The 25,231-nt window shown below is 32.7% G+C and overlaps 1 protein-coding gene across 1 annotated transcript in view; it reads right to left on the bottom strand.

The window, feature by feature from the left end:
* Window positions 1-108: 108 nt before the first annotated feature.
* Window positions 109-25,231, bottom strand: part of LOC126733521 (zinc finger protein 260-like) — a 33,246-nt gene continuing 8,123 nt past the window's right edge. Inside the window, exons 7-11 of the mRNA XM_050436855.1 lie at window positions 20,909-21,004; window positions 20,692-20,851; window positions 15,497-15,626; window positions 14,954-15,121; window positions 109-14,894 (exon numbers count right to left, since the gene is read on the bottom strand). Coding sequence (XP_050292812.1) covers window positions 14,707-14,894; window positions 14,954-15,121; window positions 15,497-15,626; window positions 20,692-20,851; window positions 20,909-21,004 — 742 coding nt within the window. The 3' untranslated portion in view covers window positions 109-14,706. The remainder of the gene's footprint in view (window positions 14,895-14,953; window positions 15,122-15,496; window positions 15,627-20,691; window positions 20,852-20,908; window positions 21,005-25,231) is intronic.

Raw genomic sequence — 25,231 nt, forward strand, 5'->3', positions numbered from 1 at the left:
TTACTTCTAGTGTGTTAAAAAAAAATTGTGGTATTTCAGTAGCTACGATGTAAAAATGAACCTGATGTACACAAAATGTTAATAAACAGTAAATAGAATAGGACAATGTTAGATTTGTGTGTTTTTTTTTAAATTTATTTATTGAATAAACAGAAAAACGTAAACAAGGTAAAAGGAATTAAGTCTCTAAGTTGTTATATAAAGAATAAAATTTTAACACTATATAAAATATTAAACGTAAATATACAGGTTTTTTTTTAAATAAAAATATTGACCTGAAATCGGTGTAAGAATTGACCGGTTTAAGGCAACACCACCGAAATAAAGTGTATTTCGGTTTTATTTCGGTAGTGTTGTTTAAGGTCGGTTTTGAACTGTTACAAGATTTTTGACAAATATTTTCTTAAAGAACTATGGATGCAATCATCAAATGCATATTTCAAGCTTTTACGTTATTTTCTTCTTGTTATTTAAGATATAGGGATGAAGGAATGATTGTGATGGAAAGGACTGATATATTTTATGTGAGAATGAAAAAATGTCACAATATATCAAAAATTGAGTTAGCGTCGCCATCTACTAGAGAAACGTCTATATTTTATGATAAACACATATCCTGTAGAAGATCACAACATAGTCCGTTAGTAGCCGCGTTTAAAATACCAGATACAAGGGAAAAACAAGAAATGTCCACTGGCAAAATGATAACAACAAGGAATGTGCACAGATCGCTACGATGCAGATTACTGGTTCTAATTTTAGTTATGTTTTGCTTTCTAAGGGTAAACAAATGAATATTTTTCGTGCATACTTTTGCAGTTTACAGCGTTAAGGTTATGTTTTAATGTACGAAATATACAAGTAAAAAGTGCATCATGGAAGAAAATGAAAATAGTGAGCACCAGGAACAGCAGCAACACAGTGAAAAGTTTAAGAAAAGAAAGATACATGGACGGATTACGAATGTAAACAAGAAAATAAAGGTAAGCAGTCATGAACTAGGCAATGACTGTAAGTGTAAAAGACTGAGATATTTCGAGAAAACCAGTAGTGAAGAAAGGCAGACACTTTTGAAGAACTTTAATCTATTAGCAGCAAACAATGAACAAAATTTACATTTATGTGGTTTGATAAGAAGTAAATCTATTAAAAAAAGTCGTCCTCGAAAAGATGAAAATGTAGTTCTATTACATGATAATTCATATACATATGTTACATCATGCGAAATTCCAAGGAAATAATAAGCTCACCTCAGCAGGGTTGAATATACGTTGTTTTAATATTATTATTGTTTTGACTATCACGCCGCCCAACTTGGGTGACGCAATTTGTTACTTTGCTTTAGATGGCATTTTGTATTTTCAGTTAGATTCGCTCGTACCGCCAAACTGTACACTTACAAATAAAATTTGTTCCTTCGAAAAATCAAGTTGTTTAATTCTTGTAAATTAAAACAGTTAACAACAATTTTACTCATATAGTGTCAAAGTAGTAAGAGAAAATGCAATTTTAGAGAAGTCGACAAGGCATTTTTGGCAATAAATGGGATTACAAAAACCAAATTAGAATATTTGCAAAAATCCCTGAAAACATCGGGTAAGGCCCTTGTTGATTTGAGAGGTAAGCATTTAAGTCGACTTAGAAAAATTTCTGACCAGACGAATGAAAATGTGGTTACCCATATTAAATCATTTCAGGGAAACAAAAGCCATTATGGCCTCAAAAAATCAGATCGTCTTTATTTAAGTGAAGATCTTAGTATTGCAAAAATGTATAAACTATATCAAATCAAATTTCCTAATCATCCTGTTTCATACGAGTTCTATAGAAATGTTTTTAATACAAAATTCAACATATCGTTCGGGTATCCTCGTAAAGACACCTGTAGTGTTTGTGATCAATATACTGCAACAAAAAAAGATTTAACATTAAAACTTGAAAATAATAAGAATATGCCAACTTTTACATCAGTTCTTGCCGAGATACAGAAATCTTTGCTAACACTGGAGAATGAAAAGAAGCTCCACAAAATAAAGGCCAAAGTATTTTACGACCGAAAAAAATCTTCAAGAATCAGGTGCCAGAAAGATAAAGATCGTTAAGCTATCTGTCCCGATTTCCAAAAGAATGTACCTGTTTCATACATTACAACGAATTATGTTTACTACGAGAGACAGGTATCTGTGTTTTCTGAGTCTTTCAAAATAACTTTTCCAATTAGGGGGCACTCTTATTTAGAGTGCGACCGAAACATGGCCCTTCTGAACCAAAAACACCCTGCTGAGCTGCCGAGCCACTGGGTCGAAGAAATAGGAAGATCCAGAGTTAAGCCAGTACGATTTCATGTCGAAAACCTGGAAGAGGGCCACGATATAATAAGAAACTGGGATTTTTTTTTGTGAAGCTGAATTATAAGAAAAATTGTGCGTTCGCAATACGCCCTGTGAGGGAAATGGAAGTCACAATTAGGCACCCCCGACTTGTTTTACATAGATATTCCTATAATGGATGTTGAGAACAAAGCTCAGTACTACCACCTATACAGACAAGAATTTATCCTGTATTGCGAAATGATGAATTTTTATATCCTGACTGAAAGTATGAAGGTAAGTTTTTTTTTTTAATATAAAACTTTTACTCATAGAATACGATTTTCAGGTCTAACCCAATAAGCGAGGAAAGATTTGCAAGCTCTGAAAGTGTTCTGTTCTCAAGAAGCTCAAAACTATTATGATAAGTTACCTCATGCCGCTAAAAACAAAAAGAAAGAGCAGCAATAAAACTACGGAGGTAAGATATTTCCTTTGATTAGTTTATTGCTATTACTCATAGAATATTATCTACTTTTAGGTCTTAAATCAATATGGAACAAATCAATATGGAACAAATACTATAACTATGATAGATGAAGCCTCGAAATATTGAACATTACCCCTTTTTACTTTGGAAATTGATTTTTTTTTGGACATTCCTCATTTTTGCTATGGAGAATTGCAAGTTTTTTAGTTTTTTGTATTGAAATGTGTTTTGAAATACAATGCCTTTGAATACGTGTAGCAGACAGTTAAGTAGATAATATTTGACATATTTCAACCATTTCATTTTTAAGTCAAAGAATCTTAGAGGTTCCAAACTTTAAAATCGATATATCTCAGTATTTTTATTTTGTGACATTCCCTCTTTTTCCCCTGTGGTCTTTATTTATAAGGTTTGATAGAACCGCAAGAAATGGCGGAGTTGGTATATAAAATATAATAAAATTATAGATTCTTTACAAACGGGTTGTGTTGAACCCGTATGGGTAATGTTATACATAAATGGCCTCACTTTTTTTTTCAGTATATAGAGGGAGATATTTTAGACGAATTTCATAAAAATATTGTTTTTTATAGATAAAAAACAAAATCATGTACTTAGAAGTATCTCTTTGTTTTCGGACTCATCACAGCGTTGTGTGTATAACCCAATATGACACTCACACCTTACTGTGATAAATCCGAAGGTCATACGTGACATTTAAATTAAACCTAAAGGAGAATAATAAGTACGGAGAAGACATATTGTAAACCTCACTTAATCGAACCTTCTCTATACACTACCTATCAAATTTTATAAGAAAAATGAAAATTGAAAATTACTGGATTTAGAAAATAGAAGTGTTTGCCTAAAAACATTCAACTTGCAACAAATAATACCTGTCATACTTGAATAATTAAATAAAATATACAACCGATGTACCGGGTGTTTCAAATTCGAGCCACATCATTGGGATTTCGGAAACGGTAAGAGATATCTACAGGGTTGGTTAAATTGGGGCAAAGTTGGGAAATCAAGGGGTAGTGCGCTGGCCAGCTAGAAGTCCCGATCTTTCCCCGTTGGATTATTTTCTTTGGGGCTATTTAAAGAACAGACTATTTAAGAACACCCCAAATGATGTTTAACATTTTACGTGCAAATTTATTGACAGAATTAAGGGGTATACGAGCCAGGACTATCCAGCGGGCAGTGTCTGGAAATTTACGTAGAAGGATACAGAAATGTATTGAGGTGCAGGGTCAACTATTTGAATATTTACTTTAAACTTAAAATATTGCATTTTTTCGCATTAAGTTCTATTATTTTTAGTTTGTGTTGTTCAACATACAAATTAGTAATAAATTATAGTTGTTACTATTGTTATTGTTAAAATTTAGTATAATATATCAAATTTATACTATTTTTACCATGTTAATAATTAAAAAATTTCGTCAAAAACATTGATTTATTCAATAAATGATAGTGTTAAGATAAATTATTACTTTTTATTTCAAACAACAGGACAGTATTAAATTTTTTTTTTAATAAAAGTAAATTTTTGACATCAAAATATTGGAAAATTAAACTATGTGATATGTCATTTCTCTAAGAATAAAAAGGGGAATTAAAATGAGTAAAAAAAATTCCAGGGCCGTATTTAACACGTTCACTGCCAATGACTCAACATATAAGTCACGGCGGTACCCCTCCTATGGCCAGTGGCTCAACTGTTGAGTCATGTGCATGGCTTTAGTATATGAGTTTAGTATTGTTTCGGCTTCCGCAGGGGATACGTCTCGTTTCACCGGTCGCAAGTGTACTTATAAACACGTGTTTTTTCGAAATCGGTTTTTGTTGGTGATAAGTAGTTTTCCTGACATGGATGAAGAAAATCCAGGTCCTTCTCGGCCTAAACGGAGGCATACAGATTTCAAAATGATGAGACCCCTGACATTATCTGAACAAGAAGAACTTTTGTATTTATCAGAAAGTGAGGAGGACCCGTTCGTCGACAGTGGCAGTGAATACGAGCCTACTGATCATGAGAGTTCAAGCGACGAAGACGAATTGCCCGATGTTGCCGCTTTAGAGGATGCAAGCCTTACCGACATTGAGAATAATGAGACGATTAGTGTTCAAAACAGTAACAGTGATATTCCGACCTGGACTGATGTGCCTAATCAAAATGACTTTTTATTTTCGGGTGTGCCTGGACTTAGAGTAAATTTAACCTCGGACAACCCCATCGATTTTTTTCAATTGTTTATCACAGACGATTTTCTGGAACATATTGCTACCGAAACTAACAACTATGCCGAACAACTCTTTTTAAGTAAAGAAACAAAAGAGAAATCAAGAATCACTGAATGGAAGCCGTTGACAGTGCCAACACTGAAAACTTTTTTGGGTCTGTGGCTTCACATGGGCAATATTCAGCTAAACCGTTTGCAGGACTACTGGAAGACCGATGAATTGTATAATCTGTCTTGTTTCAGAAATAACATGAGTCGAAATCGATTTCTAGTCATTCTAAGATGTTTACATTTTTCTAAAAATCCCGAAAGAGGTGACCCAGATTATGGTGACCGTTTGTGCAGGATAAGATGGCTTCAAAATTTCTTCAATGACAGAATTGACAAGATCTATTACCCAAACAAGGAGCTATCACTAGATGAGTCCTTGGTGCTATGGAGAGGAAGACTGGTTTTTTGCCAGTATATTAAAAATAAAAAGCACAAGTTTGGGGTAAAACTGTATATTTTGTCAGAACCTGATGGGCCTGTGTTAAAAGCTAGGATATATACTGGAGACGAAAAAGATATGAAGGGAGAATTAGGGCATGCAGCAAACGTTGTTTTAAGTTTGACAAAGAATTATCTTGATAAGGGCCATTTCTTATACATGGATAATTACTATAACTCGATTGCACTATGTAAAGAGCTAATTTTAAAAAAAAACCTATGCTACTGGAACCTTAAGGCTGAACAGGAAAGGAAATCCTCCCGAAGTGAGTTCTAAAAAACTTAAAAAAGGTGAATCTATTACAAAGTACTCTAAAGGCATTGCAGTGGGTAAATGGCGTGACAAAAGGGAGGTTTTATTTATATCTACAGAGTTTAGTGGGGAACTGATCAAGCAACCAAATAGACGAAACGAGGAAAAAGAAAAGCCAAATGCTATCATTAATTATAATAAAAACATGTCAGGAATCGACAGGCAAGATCAGATGCTTGCTTATTATGCCAGCGAAAGAAAAACCATCAGATGGTATAAGAAGCTTGCTATTCATCTGATATCAATGATGCTGCTTAATAGTTATCACCTTTATAACAAATATTCTACTCAGCAAAAGTTAAGCTACTATGATTATAGGCATAATATTATAAAGAATTTGTTGTCTGAAGTCAAAGAAAAACCACCTAAGCCTCCTAAAGTCAAACAAAACCAGCCTAGTCATTTGCCTGAAAAATGTGAAATGGATAATAAAGGTCGTCAAATGAGAAAGAGATGCAGGGTTTGTTATACACAGAAAATGCGCAAGAACACGCCATTTTTCTGCCCGGTTTGTCCAGATAAGCCAGGTCTTTGCCTCGGAAATTGCTTTCGAATCTACCACGATGAAAAATAGGTCTTTTTTTCATTTGTTCTTTAAAAAATGTTAATTTTGTTATTATTTTTTGTGATTTACTCCTAAGAAAAATTAATTATTTATGTTTTTTTTCGCTACGTTATATGTTTGCAAAGTTTTAGTGATAAGAATTACACGTGCAATACATAATATAAAATATACCTGTTAAAAGTTCTTTGTTTTTTATTTTAATTCTGACTTGAAAATTTGACTCAAATGTTGAGTCACCGGCATATTCTAGGAGAAATATACCTCAGGGGCCGGTGACTCAGCTATTGAGTCAAAGTAGATTTAGGCCCAAAAAGCAAAAAAAACACAATATTAATCATACAAAGTATTAAAAATCCTATTTTCGAACTACTTTTTGCAAATAGTCCCGACGGCTTCTGAACAAGGGCACAAAATACTTATAGGCAGTCAACGTGTTAAAAAAATAAAGTTGATGATGGTTGCCAAAAGACGAAACGTCGGATTTTAAATTTGACGACGCCATCTGGTAGAGGAGAAAAAGTGACAATAATAAAGTGTCAATTATTTTAAAATATGTTTTCAAATAACCTCACAAAAAAATAAAAACGATTTTCCAAAATTTCGGTATTTTCCGAATAACTTCGTACGTAGTCGGAATTTTTTAAATTTTAAAACGGCATTTTGTTAAGCATAAGAATACGCAACTTTGCTCCAATTTAACCGACCCTTATCTCTTACCGTTTCCGAAATCCCAATGATGTGGCTCGAATTTGAAACACCCTGTACACAGTGAATGTTCACTATGTATATCACTGTTCCTGAACATATAAAAGATCTCTATTTCAGAGAAGTTTTTCTCATAATATTTGCAAACTATGTAACAATGTTTTAATTTAAAAAAATCATTAAAAGTACTAAAACTATTGGAATATATATACAAAAATCAATCCTTTATTCTTTGTTCTATTCATATAGCTGAACTTGCTTTATTTACTGTGAACTCGCCGGACACATAAATTACTTCTTAATGTGACATCAACCAAACTATAAAAAGGCTTACTAGGTCTTAGGGCATTTAAGTAAGTTTGTTTATTTTATCCGTTATTGAATATGAAATACTTTTATAGAGTTAGTCGGTTAAGATATATAGCGCGGGTACCTTCCGAGTGTTTCTCTCTTGATAAATTAAAAGTTCTTGAAAAACTAAATAAAACAGTATTTTTTATTTATCCCATATTACCAATAAAACCCTTAAGAAGGTAAATGTTTCGTGAATTTAACAAATAAAGATGCCAGTGGGTAGCTGATTTACAATTGGTAAGTATTTTCGTTTTTTTTTTCTAAATCAGATTTTTCTATGCATTATATTTAAAATATTAAATATAATTGTTTTACTATAGAATTACTTTTGTTTTTGTTTGTTTCCTTATATTTCAAATTTATTACTCATGTGGTTTAATATTATGAGTATAGATTTATGTTTAATTGTATAGGGGTTTAACACGTTGACTACAATACGTATCACCGGTGACTCGTACGAATGAGTTGCCCTTGTACCACACCAAAAAGTTACTATTAAAGACCAAGCCCAATAAGTTAATGGTACAGTCTTTGCCTAAAAGATGTCGCTGGATTTGCAGAGATTTATGCGTTCCGTATCGATTTTTGGGTGTTTTCTCGGTGGATCACCGGTGACTCGCGTGGTACATAAGTGAACCTTTATTTATTTTATGGAAATCAATTTTGTTTGTTTTTGCTTGTTATTTTATTTTTTTGGGTTGTAAGTGTAAAAAGTGATAAAACATGGATGCAAAGGAGGAAAAAAAACTTTTGCAATGGTACGAAGAGTTAGAATCTGAAGGTAAAGGGTTTAAATGATAGAAGCATAATTTAAGGTTATGTTTATGTAATTTTTAGAACAAAGTTGTGGAAATAAGGACAATAATAACGTTGAGGATTTAACTGATGATGATATTGAACGTGAGCAAGGTGAACAAGAACTTAAAGGTACCTAGGTACCTAGTAAATTTACAAAAAAAATAACAATATTTTTTATCATTCCAGATCAAATTCCTAGTACATCTCGAAATATTAGAGTTATACAACCTAATGAGAAGAATCAGTCTAAAAATAGCAGTTCGTACGTGTTCTCAGATAGTGAAGAGCATGAGCCCTTTCCGCCCTCTGAGTCGGAATATGAACCGACCTCTGAATCAGACACAGACTCTGAAATAGACGAACCTGAACTAGAGAGAAACGATAATAGATAATATTTAACCGACCAACCCGAGTACAATCTTATCCTGGAATCAAGTAGATGGAACGTCTTTAAAAAAATGTCTTTTACCAATGCAGAAAAAATAAATGTACCACCTAACTTACGACCCATTGATGTGTTTAGACTAATTGTAGATGCAGACATTATAGAGTTAATGTTATTGGAAACAAATAAATATACAAAAAATTTTAGACTATTGGTCGCGAAAATTTATTTATAGACATTGTTTTGTGCGTCATATTATGTCAAGAAACAGGTTTCAAGATATTTTACGATTTATTCATTTTTCCGATAATGAAACAGCAAATAAAGAAGATCGCCTCCACAAAATTAAACCTCTTATAGATCAATTATAGTACAATATTATAGTAATATATATAGTACAATAATTATTAGGGTTGAGCAAAATTTCACTACCTGTGAATCATTCACTGTGAATAAAAAATCACATTCACGACTTGATGACAACTTAAAAATAAACTGTGAAATGTCAAAATGTGAATGAGAAAGGCGCGTTCACATTGAGACAAACCAATACGCGTCAAAATTAACCGAAAGAAGTAAGAACCTATTCCACATTCAATCGTATTCGTCCGCGCCCGATCTCGCATCAGCGATTGGCCGTCGTTAAACAGACTATCCGATTCCCATCGTCTATCCGTCTCTCTCGTTTGTGGGGAGAAACGAGAGAGACGGATGGGCGATAGATTTATGTCAATTGGAGACATCGTTTTGATCGTAGCTTATAGCAGGAATTTTGGCGGGAATAGATGTTAACTTATGATTCGATTGATATTGATAGCCATTTAGTGCCTATGTATCTGTGTATATTTTAAATTCTTACATTAATATATTTTAATCGGTTTCATTATCTGTATCTTTCTTATTAACAGTTTGATAGTAAGTACAAAGTGAATAGCAAAATTGTGAACGAGGCGTTTTCACATAAATAATAAATTATTTGTGGTAACTAGCTACCCAAGTAGGTAAGCTTGATTCTTTGACCAAATGGATTTTTTCTTATTAATAATTCAGTTTTAGCTTGTGAGAGACTGAATATTAGTTTTATAATTGAAATATGCCGTTACCTGCGAAACGAAGAAAAATAAGTTATTTATGGAACTTTTTTACTCAATTGGACGAAAGTTATGCAAAATGTAATTTGTGTAGTGCAAAATTATCCTACAAGACTAGTACATCAAATTTGAAAAAACACATGGAAATCAAGCATCCCACAGTCTCCTTAGGTTTTACAAACGAAGAGTGTTCATCGGACTTAGAAAATAAGGTAGGAAAATTATGTCATATTTTTTGTGCAATTTTCCACTTTTATTCTAGGTTTTTGGAGGTGCTGATCCTACTTATATTAATTTAAATTTATTCTTTATAAGGTAGAGAATATTTCAGAAATGGACGCTCATAAATGTCTTTGATGCGTTTTATTTATTATCATTTTCGTTTATACGTGATGTTATTTATCACTGTTTAAATTTTTTTTAGAACTCCCAATTGTCGCAGTTGACTACTGGTGAAAGTGTTGCAGTATCAAGTACTTCCAAAGCTGCAAGAAATCCAAAAAGCACAGATGAAAGCAGTGATCAACCAGATGTTCCTAGTTCTTTAAAGCCATTGCATTCTAATTCGGGCCGTATTATAGGACCTCGTCAAACTGCTATCTCTGCATACATTCCTAAAAGAGTAACACCAAAATGCAAACAAAATATAGATGATAAGCTGTTGGCTCTTTTTACAGAGAGTTTTCAACCATTTAGAATTGTAGAGGAACCTGCCTTCCGTGAATTTGTAGCAGCTTTAAATCCGTCTTATGAATTACCATCAAGACACACAATATCAAGAACACTCATACCTGCAATGTACGAAAAATGTTTAAACGAAACTCGTCTTCTTTTGAGAAGTTCTAAGAAACTGTGTGTTACTACAGACTGTTGGACGTCGATAAATATGGAGAGTTTTATGGCTATCACAGTGCATTTTCTGAACGAGAATTTTGTACCAATCTCGCTTCTTTTAGAGTGCTCAAATTTATCAGTTCAACATACTTCCATAAATCTTGCTGCTGAATTAAAAAGGGTGCTTAAAGAATGGAACGTAGAAAATAAAATTCTGATGGTCGTTTCTGATAATGCAGCCAATATTAAAGGTGCAATTCAGAACGAATTAGGTTGGAAACATTTTGGTTGTTTTGCCCATACCCTAAACCTTGTCGTGAATGATGGCTTAAAAGAAGAAAAAATAACTGAAATAATTACCAAGGTAAAGGGTATCGTAGGGCATTTTAAAAGGAGTCATACGGCTACATCTAAATTACTAGCATATCAGAAATCGCAGGGAAGTGGAAATCCATTAAAATTATTACAGGACGTGTCCACGCGGTGGAATTCCACATTTTTTATGTTGGAAAGATTTTTATTACTAGAAGAGGCAGTAAAAACCACAATGGCTCTAACTAACATGGATGCGGCTAATCATTTAACAACACATGAATGGGATATTTTGCGGCAACTTTGTCAAATTTTAAAACCGTTTGAAAAAGTGACGCGAACAGTGTCTAGTGAAAAATATTTAACCGCATCACTTGTCATTCCACTTACCAATGGATTAATTTCAATTTATAATAATTTTGCAAAGCAACAGTTTCTAGAATGTATAAAAAATATTGTAAAAAAAAATTAGTAAATCACTTGATGAGAGGTTTGGAAAGTTAGAAAACAGCAATACTCTATCTATAGCGTTATTTCTTGATCCACGGTTTAAACAAATTGCCTTTAAGGATAAAAATAATGCAGAGATTGCAAGAAAAAATGTTATAAGCCTAGTTGCAGAAAAGTTTTCAGTTCAACAATGCATCGACAAAGATAAAGAAATAAACGGGATATCTAAAATACCTTCTGATCCTATGGATAGCGATGACGAAATATGGGCCGAATTTGACGAAATTGCTGCAAAAGACCAACCAATAATAGGTACATCCACTAGCAAAGCAATCGTTGAAATTCAGAGATTTTTAGACTATGAAAGACCACAGAGAAAAGAGGATCCATTAAAATGGTGGAGAGAAAATAAGCACATGTTTCCCCATGTTGCTTTAGTTGCCCAAGAACGCCTTAGTGCCATTGCGACTTCCGTGCCCTGTGAAAGGCTTTTTTCAAAAGCTGGACTATTTGTGTCGGAGAGACGAAGTCGACTTAGTACCAGAAAAACTCAAATTTTACTTTTTTTGAATAGTAATACCAAATTTTTAGGATAATTACTATATATTTTATAAAAAGTTTCTAATGCTATTAATATATTTTTATTATATAAAAGGAGAAGTTATTTTAGGTTTGTTATAATTTAAAGGTCTATATTTTGTTTTAGATTTATTAATTACTTTACGTAGCGATCTAGTGAATATAGTACAAAATATGGTCAAAAACTAAGAATGCAAAAAAAAACTAAGAGATGCAAAATAAATTATTTTTATTGTACATATATCATATTTTATATTGTTATGCTTATTTAGTTTTTTTTTACTGGATTTTAATTATTATAGAATATTTTAATTTATCCATTTCTGAGAAAGGTCGAATATTAAAATATGTTTGTTTTTATGATTATTTTAAACTTTTAAGACAATTATTTCTTATTAGGACATAGTGATATAAGTTTTAAAAATGTCTATGAAAATATATATTTTTTCAAATATGACAATGAATCATTGTCGTCATTGTCAATGATATTGTCTCCAATTTTTATTTACTTTTATCCCCCTTAATATTTGTATCTGGGTATAAACAATCACGATACAGTAAACACAGAATAGTAATGGTTTTCTTATTATTATGCGACTTCACTGTCATGATCACTACGCGATAAGCAATCTCGCTAACCGGCACTCAATCGTGAATTCACGTTCACAGGTTATATTCCCAGTGAATAGAAAATCGCGTTAACAGTTATACCTGTGAATTCAAATTCACGAATTAGCTCAAGCCTAATAATTATAGTAGCAATTAAAAGTACCCGGGGAAGTATCAAGTGATGAATCAATGGTGCCTTTCAGAGGCCGATTGTTGTTTAGGCAGTATATTCCAGGAAAGGCATCAAAATATGGAGTTAAAATATTTAAGTTGTGTGATAAGAGTGGATATACATATGAAGCAGAGATTTATAAAGGAAAAAGTGATACAGCGACAGCAGGACGCAGTAGCAATAGAATTGTATTAAATTTAATGAGAGATTACCTTGATACCGGCCGAACACTAGTAACTGATAACTAATACTATAATAACCTCGAGTTGACAAACATTTTACTGGACAGAAAAATTCACAATATTAGAACACTACGGAAATACGCCATAGGAGTACCTAAAGACATTTTAGATGAGAAAAAAATGAAAAAAGAACAAATTAAAGGAAAAGAAAATAATGGAAAAGCTGTTGGTAATTGGAAGGATAAAAGATCAGATAGATTTATAACTACAAGACATACACTCAATATAATAAACACAAATAAAAAAAATCGCAAGGGCGAAAATATTAACAAGCCAGAGGCCATTGTGTTTTATAACAAATTTAAAATGGGCATTGATTTATCTGATCAGATAGCCTCTTACTTCTCAGTACTTCGTCGGTCTATAAGATGGTACCACAAAGTGGCATTTGAATTCTTATTTGGAACATCGGTTGTTAATGCCCTTATTTTGTATCAAATTTCGAATAAAAATAAAATTGAAATTTCCGAATTTAGAGAGGTTTTAGTGACGGGATTAATCGGAGATAGGATTGATAATGAAAAAAGGCCAAAAAAACTAACCACTTTTTAAAAGAAGTAACAAACAAAACGAAGGATAATAGGAAAAAAAGAAAAAGATGCATAGGATGCTACGAGAAGGAATATAATCTTTCCAAACAGTCAAAATTAGCGTGTAAAAAAACGAAACTAGTGTCTACATTTTGTAATGAGTGTCCAAATACCCCTGACCTTTGCTTAAGTTGCTATCAGGAAAAACATTAAGCGATGCTTACTACTAGTGTTTTTACAACATATTTTGTCGTTTACAAAGTGTTGCTTGTAATAAAATATAAAAAAATGTTTCCTTTTTATTTGCATAACTTTGCTAATGTGGATCACCGTTGATAACCACTTAAAAATTGGTTAACTCGGTTCATTTATAGCCCGTTACTTAGGCAAAATGTCTTGCTTTTAAATCCCAATCATTTTAAAGCGCCCTGAAGCATCAACCTGCAGAATATTACCGGTGATACATACGGTACATAAGAGAAGACTTTCAAAATACCCCCTTGGTAGCCAACGTGTTAACTTTGAACAATTTGTAATTGATTCATTTATTTATTTAGATTATTTTATTGATTACGTTGTATAAGATAGGCGGTTTTATTATTATTACATATAAATGTTTCTTAGTAGAATTAAAAAAAAAAGAAACTGAGTTATATATTACTACTATACTAGTATATATATATAGGTGAAACAAATTGTAAAAAATGTAATATTTAAAAATTGTACTGAAAAGGCCTCATGCTTGTACGAAAATTTTCAATTATTCGAGATGCGATTTTGTACAATTTTATGATGGGATACTTGAAGTACAAACTAGTAAAAGAGATTTATCCCATTTGATAAATTGAAAACCTTATACCAAACAATTCCTGCCTTTATGGCATTTTTTATACGGAAATTAAAACTATTAAGAGAATTCGGAACAAAAATTAAGTTCTATATAACTTTTAGAGTAAAAAGCATCAAAAATGAATAAAATATCAACGAGTATGATAGCTAATTTTTGTATTTTACTTAAGACATTTTTGGTGATACCTGACCAGACCCTAAGGCTTTTGTTAGTAAAATTTAAAAATAAATTCTCGACCATTTAAGTAAGGTACATTTAGAGAACTTTGAATTTTTAAAATTGCACTAATACCATAATAAATCCATAGTTTTTTTTTCAAGAAAATCTTTGTCAAAAAGGCACACTACATGAATGCCACTTAACTATATACAATATTGTACCTATACGACCACATTATGCACATTTCCCATATGGATATTGAGCAATTGGATGCTGCTGAACGCTCTGGTACACAATTGGCAAGAGTTCAACTTGAGTCCGGTTTTGCCCTCGTGCATTTTCATGTGCTGCTGCAGTCGGTACTTCTTGTGGCATTCGTAGAAGCATATCGAACATTTGAAGTCTTTTTCTAATTGAGGAAAATTGTGAATGGAAAGTTGAACGGTTAAAAAACTGGGTGGGTCTTACCTCCGTGCAGTTTCATGTGGTGTTTTAGTAGTTCTTTCTTTTTGAAGGCCTTGTCGCATTTCATGCAGGCGTAAGGTCGTTCCTCGCTGTGCATGGTTAAGTGACAAGTTAGATGGCTTTTTTGGGCGAACGATTTGCCGCAGTCTGTACATAGGAAAGGTCGTTCGCCTGAAAAAAAATACAATTGGTACATCGGTTCTTTCATTGGTACAAAGGTTCTCCAATTAAATTAATTGGACACCTGTTTAAGCAATTTTCAAAAAAACAACCAAAAAATGAAAAAAAACAAATTCCTAAATTTTTGTCCTAAAAAATCTGAAAAAGCTCATAAAACATAAACTAGACAAGACAGACCTTTGAAAACCTGTACACAGATTCTTTATTTAATTTGGTTGGACAACTATTTCGGCGTTTTTCGAAAAAACAACCAAAAAATAAACTTTTTTAACAAATTTTTAAAAAGGTCTTTAGAAATCACATGAAATTTAAAAGCATGAAAAGTATAACATTTTAAACTAAAAGCAACAATTAGTGCAAACTCACCTCTGTGCTTCTGCATATGCAACTTCAACTCGGATTTCCTGCAAAATCTCTTTTGACATAGTTCGCACACCTCCGTCTTTCCCGTATGCTGTTTCATATGGATCCTCAAGGTGGCGCCGCTGACGAAACCCTATTAAAAACAACACCTTAACACAACTTACAATAATGATATTAATAATAATAATAATAATAATAAAATGCTTTATTCAGCAAATATTACAATAATGCATACTCTTCCTTTAAAAGCTGCTTGCGAACCTCAGGGGATACTTCAAATATTAGATTCGTGCTATTACCCTGCTTTACTTTAGTAACAAATTTTATATAAGAGACAAGATTTATGCTATCATTTAATGACGTGAGATCATGAGATGGTCTCCAATCCCTCCAATCGTACATCCCGTATTAACATCCTAGGATTATACCTTTAAGCCTCACTGTTAGAAATATGTACATTGTAATCCAGTTTTATACAAAGGATTCCATCTATGTCTAGGTTTGTTAAGCTTGAGTTCAGCAATGTTGTGGGTAGAGATTTAGAGCAGTATGACTAAAAGAGGGCACTAGTTGTGTTGAATTTTGTTTTATTTAATATACACATGTTTGCTGTTAGGTTATGTGTCTGTCTGTCAATCTGTCTGTCAGTCGTCCGGTTTTAAAATAATGAGCTGTAATTTGTCGTTTTCTTTGTCTTAATAAACTTTATTTTATCAAGCCGAGATATATGGTTTATTACTAGATTCCCACAGGTTATGGGCCCAGATTCCCAATGAGTTTAAGTGCGTGAAATCGGTGTAAAGGGATAAAAATAGTTTTTTTTTGAAAAGAAAAACGACGGTAAACGTTTAGACCGGTTAAGACTTCTAGTGCTGTGTTAAATTGAAAAACCTACAAAAATGGCAGAAAATTCATGTTTATCTATGGGTTTTGATAAACTAGCTGGTAGGGACAATGTTAATGACTGGAAGTTTGGGATGAAAATGGCACTTGTGCATTCCAAACTATGAGTCTGCATAAAGGGCTATCCAGAAGGTGATACAACGTCATCTGATGCCAAGGTAAGAGCAGATCAAAAGGCTCTAGCTAAAATATGCTTAATGGTACAACCTTGTGCTTATCCGCATGTTCGTAATGCAAGTACAGCCAATGAAGCTTGGCAGAATTTGTTAAGTGCTTATGAGAATAAAGGTTTGTCAAGGCGGCTTAGTTTAATCAGGCAATTAGTAAGAATTAAGCTTGAAGATTTCAAGACTATGGAGCAATATGTAAATGCAGCCATGTCATTAGCTCAAAAATTAACAGATATGCAGCATCCAGTGGATGATGAGTTTTTGGGTGTGATTTTGTTTAGCGGGCTTACTTTGGAATATGACCCCATGGTGATGGCCATAGAGAATTCAGTAGAAAAGATAACCAGTGATTTTATTAAAACCAAACTGCTTCAAGATGACAAATATAATAAAAATGATCATGAAGTAGCCTTATTGTCGAAGAGAAAGTCCTTCAAAAAGAGCAATAAGCAGGGTGTAAAGTGTTATGCATGTGGTTCATTTGGACACTATAAAAATCAATGTCCGAGGCCTTCAAACTTTGAAGAAAATAAAAAGTTTGATAAGGGCAAGTCTTATAAAGACAGAAAGGAGGTTGTCAAGCTGGATAAAGCACTGCAGGTTGCAGTTGAGGATGAAAGTATGCAGCATACTCAAAAGTGGTATATTGATTCAGGAGCGACTACTCATATGACTTTTCAAAGGGATTATCTGACGGATTTTCAAAGTCATGTGGAGGCAAAAATTGTTGTAGCCAACAATCAAAAAATATTTGGCAGTGGGATTGGCAAAACCCAGGTATGTACCAGATCTGGCTTAAAAACAATTTCTGAGGTGGTTTATGTTCCTGAGTTAAGTGCAAATTTACTCTCAGTTAGTAAAATGGTTGGAAAGGGTCACACTGTTGTTTTTCAAGATGAAAAATGTTCGATTTTTGACTGTGTCGATTTCTATGTGAAAGGAGAGGTTGTTGCCACCGCTACCATAAAGAATGGACTATATGAACTTGATGTGGAGGAACAAAGCCTTTTCACTACTGTAGCAGGACCAAATTCAGAGGAATTATGGCATATGAGGCTAGGACATCTTAATAGAGTTAGCATGCAGCTGTTGAAAAATGGATGGGCCGATGGCATTACATATATTAATGGAAAAGGCGAACAATGTCAGGAGTGTTTGTTGGGCAAGCAAACAAGACAACCATTTAGTAAGGCAGGAGGTAAGAGAGCTAATAGTATTTTAGAGTTGATACACACAGATTTGTGTGGACCTATGCCAGTTACTTCCTGGAGTGGTGCAAGATATATTTTTGTGCTAGTTGATGATTACACAAGAAAAATATTTGTATACTTCTTAAAGTCTAAAACTGATGTATTGCAATATTTTAAAGAATTTCAGGCTTATGTTGAAAATCAAACAGACATGAGCATTAAAAAGGTGCGCAGTGACAATGGCACAGAATATTTAAATGAAGGTTTTAAGAAACTATTTAAACAAAAAGGTATTGAACATCAGACAACGGTTAGATATACACCTCAACAAAATGGTGTTGCCGAGAGAACAAACAGGACAATTGTGGAGAAGGCTAGATGTCTACTACAAGGTGCAAATTTAGATCAAAGAATGTGGGCTGAAGCTGTCAATACTACTGTCTATTTGAAAAATAGATCACCTCACAAGGCAGTCAAGGATTGTGTACCAGAAGAAAAATGGTCAGGAAAAAGGATTGACATTAAACATCTTAGAGTTTTTGGCCGTATTGCACAGGCACACATTCCTGATCAGTTAAGAAAAAAAGTTTGATCCCAAGAGTAAAGAATATTTATTTGTGGGTTACGATGAACATACAAAAGCCTATAGATTGTATGATATGGAAAAACCAGGTCAAATAATCAAATCGAGGGATGTTGTTTTCTTGGAAAATAAATTTAAACTCAAGAAAAACAATAATACTCAGGCAGGTGTTCAAGTAGATGGGAACATAGATATTTTTGAACATGAGATAGAATATGATCAAGTTGAACAACCCATTGAGCCGAATCAAAATGAAGAAGAAGGCACACATATAAGTGACAGTGAGTCAGACGATACTATAGATGGTTTGATGCCATTGAGAAAATCATTAAGAACCAGGAAGGAAAAGACTTTTCCAGATCATGTGTTGTACTTAGTTTCCGAGGCCATATGTGAAGAACCGTCCACAGTGTCAGAAGCCTTGAGTGGTAACAATGCAGATAAATGGAGGAGGAATATAGTTCTTTGCAGGACAATAAAGTGTGGACATTAGTGAATAAACCTGATGATCAAAAAGTTGTCCAGTGTAAATGGGTTTTCCAGTTGAAGTGTGGGGCAAATGGTGAAAAGAGATACAAGGCTAGACTTGTAGCTCGGGGTTTCACACAACAATATGGGGTGGACTATACAGAAACTTTCTCACCTGTTGTTAGAAACTCTACTTTAAGAATGTTGTTTGCCATAGCTGTAAGTATGGATTTAAAAATTGATCATATAGATATAATAACAGCATTTCTCAATAGTGATTTAAAAGAGAGAATTTTTATGACCCAACCAGAAGGTTTTAATAATGATAATAGAGTCTGTTTATTAAACAAAGCCATATATGGACTTAAACAAGCTTCACGGATGTGGAACTTAGAAGTTGAAAAAGTTTAAACAAGTTTGGGTTATGAAAAGTCAAAATTTGAATCATGTGTCTATATTAAGAGATTTCAAAGTACAATTGTTATTGTAGCTCTGTGCGTTGACGATTTTTTACTGTTTTACAATGATGGTAATGAAATAATAAAACTAAAGGGTGTTTTATCAGATAACTTTAAACTTAAAGATTTAGGTCAAGTTAGAAAATGTTTAGGTTTGAACATTGAAAGAGATCAGAATAAGCAAGAGTTAAGATTGAATCAAAAGCATTATATTTTATATTTACTGGAAAAATTTGGTATGTTAGAGGCTAAACCAATTTCAACTCCTATAGAACCTAGATTAAAATTAGAAAAAGGTAATTGTTGTGATGAAAATATTCCTTATAGGTATTTGATAGGATCTTTAATGTTTTTGGCAGTCAACTCAAGACCGGATATAGCTTTCTCAGTAAGCTACTTGAGCCAGTTTAACACTTGTTATTCTGATACTCATTTTGATCTAGAGTTTAAAGGGTTCTGTGATGCTGATTGGGGAAATAATTTGATTGATGGAAAATCATATACTGGCTATCTATTTTTATTATCCGAGGGGGCAATTTCATGGGAATCTAAAAAGCAAGCATCAGTAAGTTTATCAAGTACTGAAGCAGAATATGTTTCTATTTGCCAAGCCACTAAAGAAGCCATATTTTTGAAAGGTTTTCTAAATGAAATTTTAAAAATTGACAAACAATTTTATTATTTAATGATAGTCAAAGTGCGCAGAAATTAGTTTTAAATCCTGTATTTCATAATAGGACAAAACACATAAATGTAAAGTATCATTTTATAAGAGAGGCAGTAGAAAGGCGAGAAATATTTTTAAGATATATTTCAACTCATGATATGCCTGCTGATATTTTTACGAAGGGTTTGTCAGGGTCCAAGCATAAATATTTTGTAAACTGTTTGGGATGTTTTTAATTTTGGTATAGGTATATAACCATGTACTTAGGTTAAGTGTTTATGTATGTATTTCTTAAGTTCTAGTATACACTGAATTAAGTGGGGCTGTTAGAAATATGTACATTGTAATCCAGTTTTATACAAAGGATGCCATCTATGTCTAGGTTTGTTAAGCTTGAGTTCAGCAATGTTGTGGGTAGAGATTTAGAGCAGTATGACTAAAAGAGGGCACTAGTTGTGTTGAATTTTGTTTTATTTAATATACACATGTTTGCTGTTAGGTTATGTGTCTGTCTGTCAATCTGTCTGTCAGTCGTCCGGTTTTAAAATAATGAGCTGTAATTTGTCGTTTTCTTTGCCTTAATAAACTTTATTTTATCAAACCGAGATATATGGTTTATTACTAGATTCCCACACTCACTCACATAGTGGCATTAAGTGCCACTAAATTAGTTTAGCTAATACAAATTCCTATTCTCCAATCAACTATGCAGTTAAAAAGCTAAACTGTACATTTTTAAAATCTATTAGTTCAACTCACCTTTCCGCAAGTACTACAAATAAACGGTTTCTCCTTGGTGTGGACCCTTTCGTGGTTCAACATGTCCGCTTTACTAGAAAATCCCTTGTCGCAATACTGACATTTCACCAAGAAAATCCCCATATGGGCCTCGATATGCTTCTGAAGCTTATAAGCTGTTCTAAAAGTTAAATTTCCTTATTAAATTGTTGCTGAAGGTATAGTGAGCGGGGCTTACTTATAAGTCCTTTGGCAGAAATGGCATGTTAAACTTTCAACCCTTATGTCCGAGTTGCTAATTGGTTTTATGTCGCCATCGGTACACTCTTTGCTGCTGTAAAAGAAACAGTAGTAGTACCTAATCGTTTGTTTGAAAAAATACCATTAATATATTTATAAAATTGATAACATTTTATAAAATTTGATAACAAAAAAATGTAATATTTTAAAGTCTTCAATTAAACAAAATTCTAACCTATTTTATAAACAGAAAAATATATAATATTTATGATATTAAAACCTAAAATTTACTAAAACACCGTCGAATAAATATATATTTAACGACAATGCGTTGCTTGAGCTGTGATGTAAAAAGCATTAACATTTTTTAATAACAAACATTCAGGACAAATAAAGAATCTAAAAATCTTCCAGTTTAAGCAAAAACTTTAACCAACATTTTGTATTTTTAAACAGTTTAACTGTACATTTTGACTATCACTATTTTACTAGAAACCTTTAAACATGCTAATTTAAACAACACACCCTTTGCAATAAAGAAGACTACAAAAAAGTAGTCCATTTTTCTCAAAGAGACCTCTTGATAATAAAAATTCAGAGATTAGAGGGACACAAAGTCAATGGTCTCAAAAGATGTTTATTTTTAAAAAATGATTACACATGTTTCGCCCTAAGGCATCGTCAGGTCTAAAAGAAAATAGAAAGCAACCCTAGTACAAAAACAACAATGCATAGACACAAATTACAATATAGAGATTTGACTTACCGGTAAAGCTATAGGATTAACACCACAAACATTCAAGTTAAAACAAAAATAAATACATACAAAATAAAAATAATGTTGACGTTCACATTAATTTCGGTGTCAAAACTAATTAAATAAAAGTAAACAAAACAAGCAGAGTGAGGTTAAGTTGAATGGGAGAACGGAAAAAAAGGCAAAAAATAAAAAGTGAAATATGACTTGGTCGAGAAATGAACCAGCGACCATCGGGTTCGTAGGCAAGCGCTTAACTTACTTGCTATCCAGGTCGTGATAAATATTGTTGAAAATTAAATGCGGTTCGAAGGTAAAAACATCATTCACACAAGACAGTACAGGACTCCTTTTTGCCCTTGTGATCTCCATCTTCTCTAATAGGTCAAGCTTCTTTCCCTTGGGGCACTCATGAAGGATTTTTACATTTTCTGGGATGGAAGGAAACTGAAGGGACTACTTTTTTGAATTTGAGAATGCCAGTCAGGCTAAACTAGTCCAGCTCTGCAGAAGCAACCTCTTCACACGGAAAAATCTGCTGCTGAAAGTATGGTTCCTTCAACAATGCCTTTCGTTCAAGTTGACACCAAGATTTATCAATATCCGTTGCAAAACTTACAACAGATCATCCCAAACCGCTCTTAAGAGTGCCAGGACAATTTGGCTTAAAGAAGAAGTTAAGTGTAATTATAATAAGTTAAACACCTGCAATTCTAAACTTAAATACTTGTATTTTACCCTTACTTTAATGTTTTCTTTTATAGAATTTGTTCATCTAGATTCTAAGTTTAATTTTTTTTTATTTTCTCAGGCTTGGCAGAAAACTCACTAATTTAAAGCGGGAAAAAACTAAATACATGACCTACGAAGAAAAGCAACGCATAACAGGTAAATGTCATTTTAACTTTCATAAACGCTTTCTAAACCTCTCCGACGTTGTTTTTTCTAAAGAAGAAGAGGATGTGTTAAAACGAAATTTAAAATTTAATTTTTCTCATAACGCTAACATTCAGTGTAGGGAGACGTTAGCAGTAGAGGCCGAAAGCATCATTCAAAACACAGATATTTCTCTGAAAAATATTTTAAGATCAAAGTTAATTACTTTCCTCAATTCGAGCGTTCGTGACAAAAAACGGCCGAACTGTAATCAGAAAATCCTAAAAACAATTAAAGACAAAATCAGGGTTCACGACTTAATTGTCACGAAGGCAGATAAAGGTAATTGCTTGGTACTCATGAAGCGATGTCATTATATCGAAAAAGTTCTGCATTTTTTGAATTCAAATGAGTTTGTACCTATTCCTAGAGACCCAACAGACTCATTTTTTAATAAACTCAAAAATACTTTAGATAACACCGCACTCACTCTCGATTTCTTCCACACTAATAAGTATAAGTTATACCCCATGAACCCGAAAACACCTTTATTTTACGGTTTACCCAAGGTCCATAAGACTGGCTATCCCATTCGTCCTGTAGTTTGTTTTTTAGATTCACCTTGCTATTTACTATCCTCGTGGCTTAATAAAGTCTTAAGAGATATTACAGCATTTAATAACATTTACTCCACCAAAAATTCTATAGATTTTGCTGACACCCTTAAAAATACACCAACATCTGAAAAAACGATATTAATATCTTTAGATGTTAAAAACCTGTTTCCAAGTATACCTCCCAAGGATTGCGTTGATCTTGTTTTGAATTTGTTAAATAAAACCTCCTTACCTAAACTAATTATAGACAACTTAATCACTTTGTTATCGATTGTTCTCGACCAAAACTTTTTTAAATTTAACAATTTTTTCTTCAAACAGACCAATGGGTTGGCGATGGGCTCTTGTCTGTTCCCGTTTTTAAGTGAGATTTTTATGCATAACCTGGAGAGTAGGATAATGTGCAGTACCTTTGCCAAGGACATTGTTTTTTACAAACGGTATGTGGATGATGTCTGTTTGGCCTGGAGTGGCCAGGAGAGCCAACTCGGACTGGATAATTTTTTGTATTTTTTAAACTCTCTACATCCTAACATAACTTTTACCTTAGAAAAAGAAAAAGTAAGTAAAGTAAGTGAGTAAGCTTCCTTTTTTAGACCTTTTGCTGACTAGAGATAACAACAAAATCACCTTTGATATTTATAGAAAACCTTCCTCGACGGACAACATTATCCAGTTTGATTCTAATTCCCCGCATTCTCATAAATTTGCTGCATTCAACTCCTTTTTCTACCGGTTATTCAAAATACCATTATCAGCAAGCGCCTTTCAAAAAGAGTTAGCTACAATTAAACAGATTGCAGTAAATAATGGGTTTCCATTAAGTATAATTAATAGAATCTATTTCAAATTTTATAATAAATACAAGCTCTCCTATAATTTAATCCATAACACCAGCATTAAAAATTCTAGATTTCATTGCCTCACTTACTTTGGTAGTATCTCCTCCCGATTTGCTAAATTTTTTAAAAACTATAATTTACTGTAATTTGTGTCTATGCATTGTTGTTTTTGTACTAGGGTTGCTTTCTATATTCTTTTAGATCTGACGATGCCTTAGGGCGAAACACGTGTAATCATTTTTTAAAAATAAACATCTTTTGAGACCATTGACTTTATGTCCCTCTAATCTCTGAATTTTTAAAGAAGACTACAATAAAAAATAATAGGGTAATAGTCTATATAAGTTCTGATTTGCAGTATAATTACAATATTGTTGGCATTTTAAAGGTTTTGGAAGTTCTTGTACTGTATAAAAACAAACAAATTCTTATAACAATAATATACAAATTTCCACAATAAGCAGTGCCTACATTTAAGGCAGGTGGGCCCTAGGCCTTAAAACATATCGGGCCCCCCCTTTCTCCAACCTTTTTAAAAAAATTATAACCATAATTTTTTAGATAATATGATATTAGCAATAGTTATATAATTTTTAATTTTTAATAAATTAATAAAAAAAAACTATTATTATTACATAAACGGTTATTTGCACAGATCAAACTTTAGTCTGTGCAAATTTATTAAATTACTGAGCTATGTAGTAATGTAGTATGTGTTGCATATATTATTATGTACGTTATAATTACTTAATTAATAAATAATTCAACATTTTTTCAATTCAAAAATATACAGCAAAGGGACTGAATTTTTGTTATATGAGGTGACTAATTAAACCAATAATTAACATATTAAAAAAAAAAGAAGTTGTATTTTAACAAATTTCTATAAAAAGCTTAAGGAAAAAGAACATTCCATGAAGACGTTGTCTATTAAAAACAATAATATTTGTTTATGTTACGATATCGTTTTTGTTGATGTTTCAGTTTTAAGATCGGGGCGTTTGTTGTTGTGTTTAAAAAGAGTAGATGTAAGGATAATAACGTTACAAAAACACAGTTACTTCTTCTACAACAAAAACAATACTTTTATTACAAGTTTCGTAAACCGGCTAAATATCAATACTCTGCTTTCGAACAGTAGCTTTGTTTTGGTTCCTGTTAGAATCGTCCTAGAATTGTTTTGCACATGCGCAGATTGTTTTATGCGTTTTGGTTAAATTAGAATTGAT

Source organism: Anthonomus grandis, chromosome 2 (genome assembly GCF_022605725.1).
Source record: "Anthonomus grandis grandis chromosome 2, icAntGran1.3, whole genome shotgun sequence".
Classification (NCBI taxonomy): Eukaryota; Metazoa; Arthropoda; class Insecta; order Coleoptera; family Curculionidae; genus Anthonomus; species Anthonomus grandis.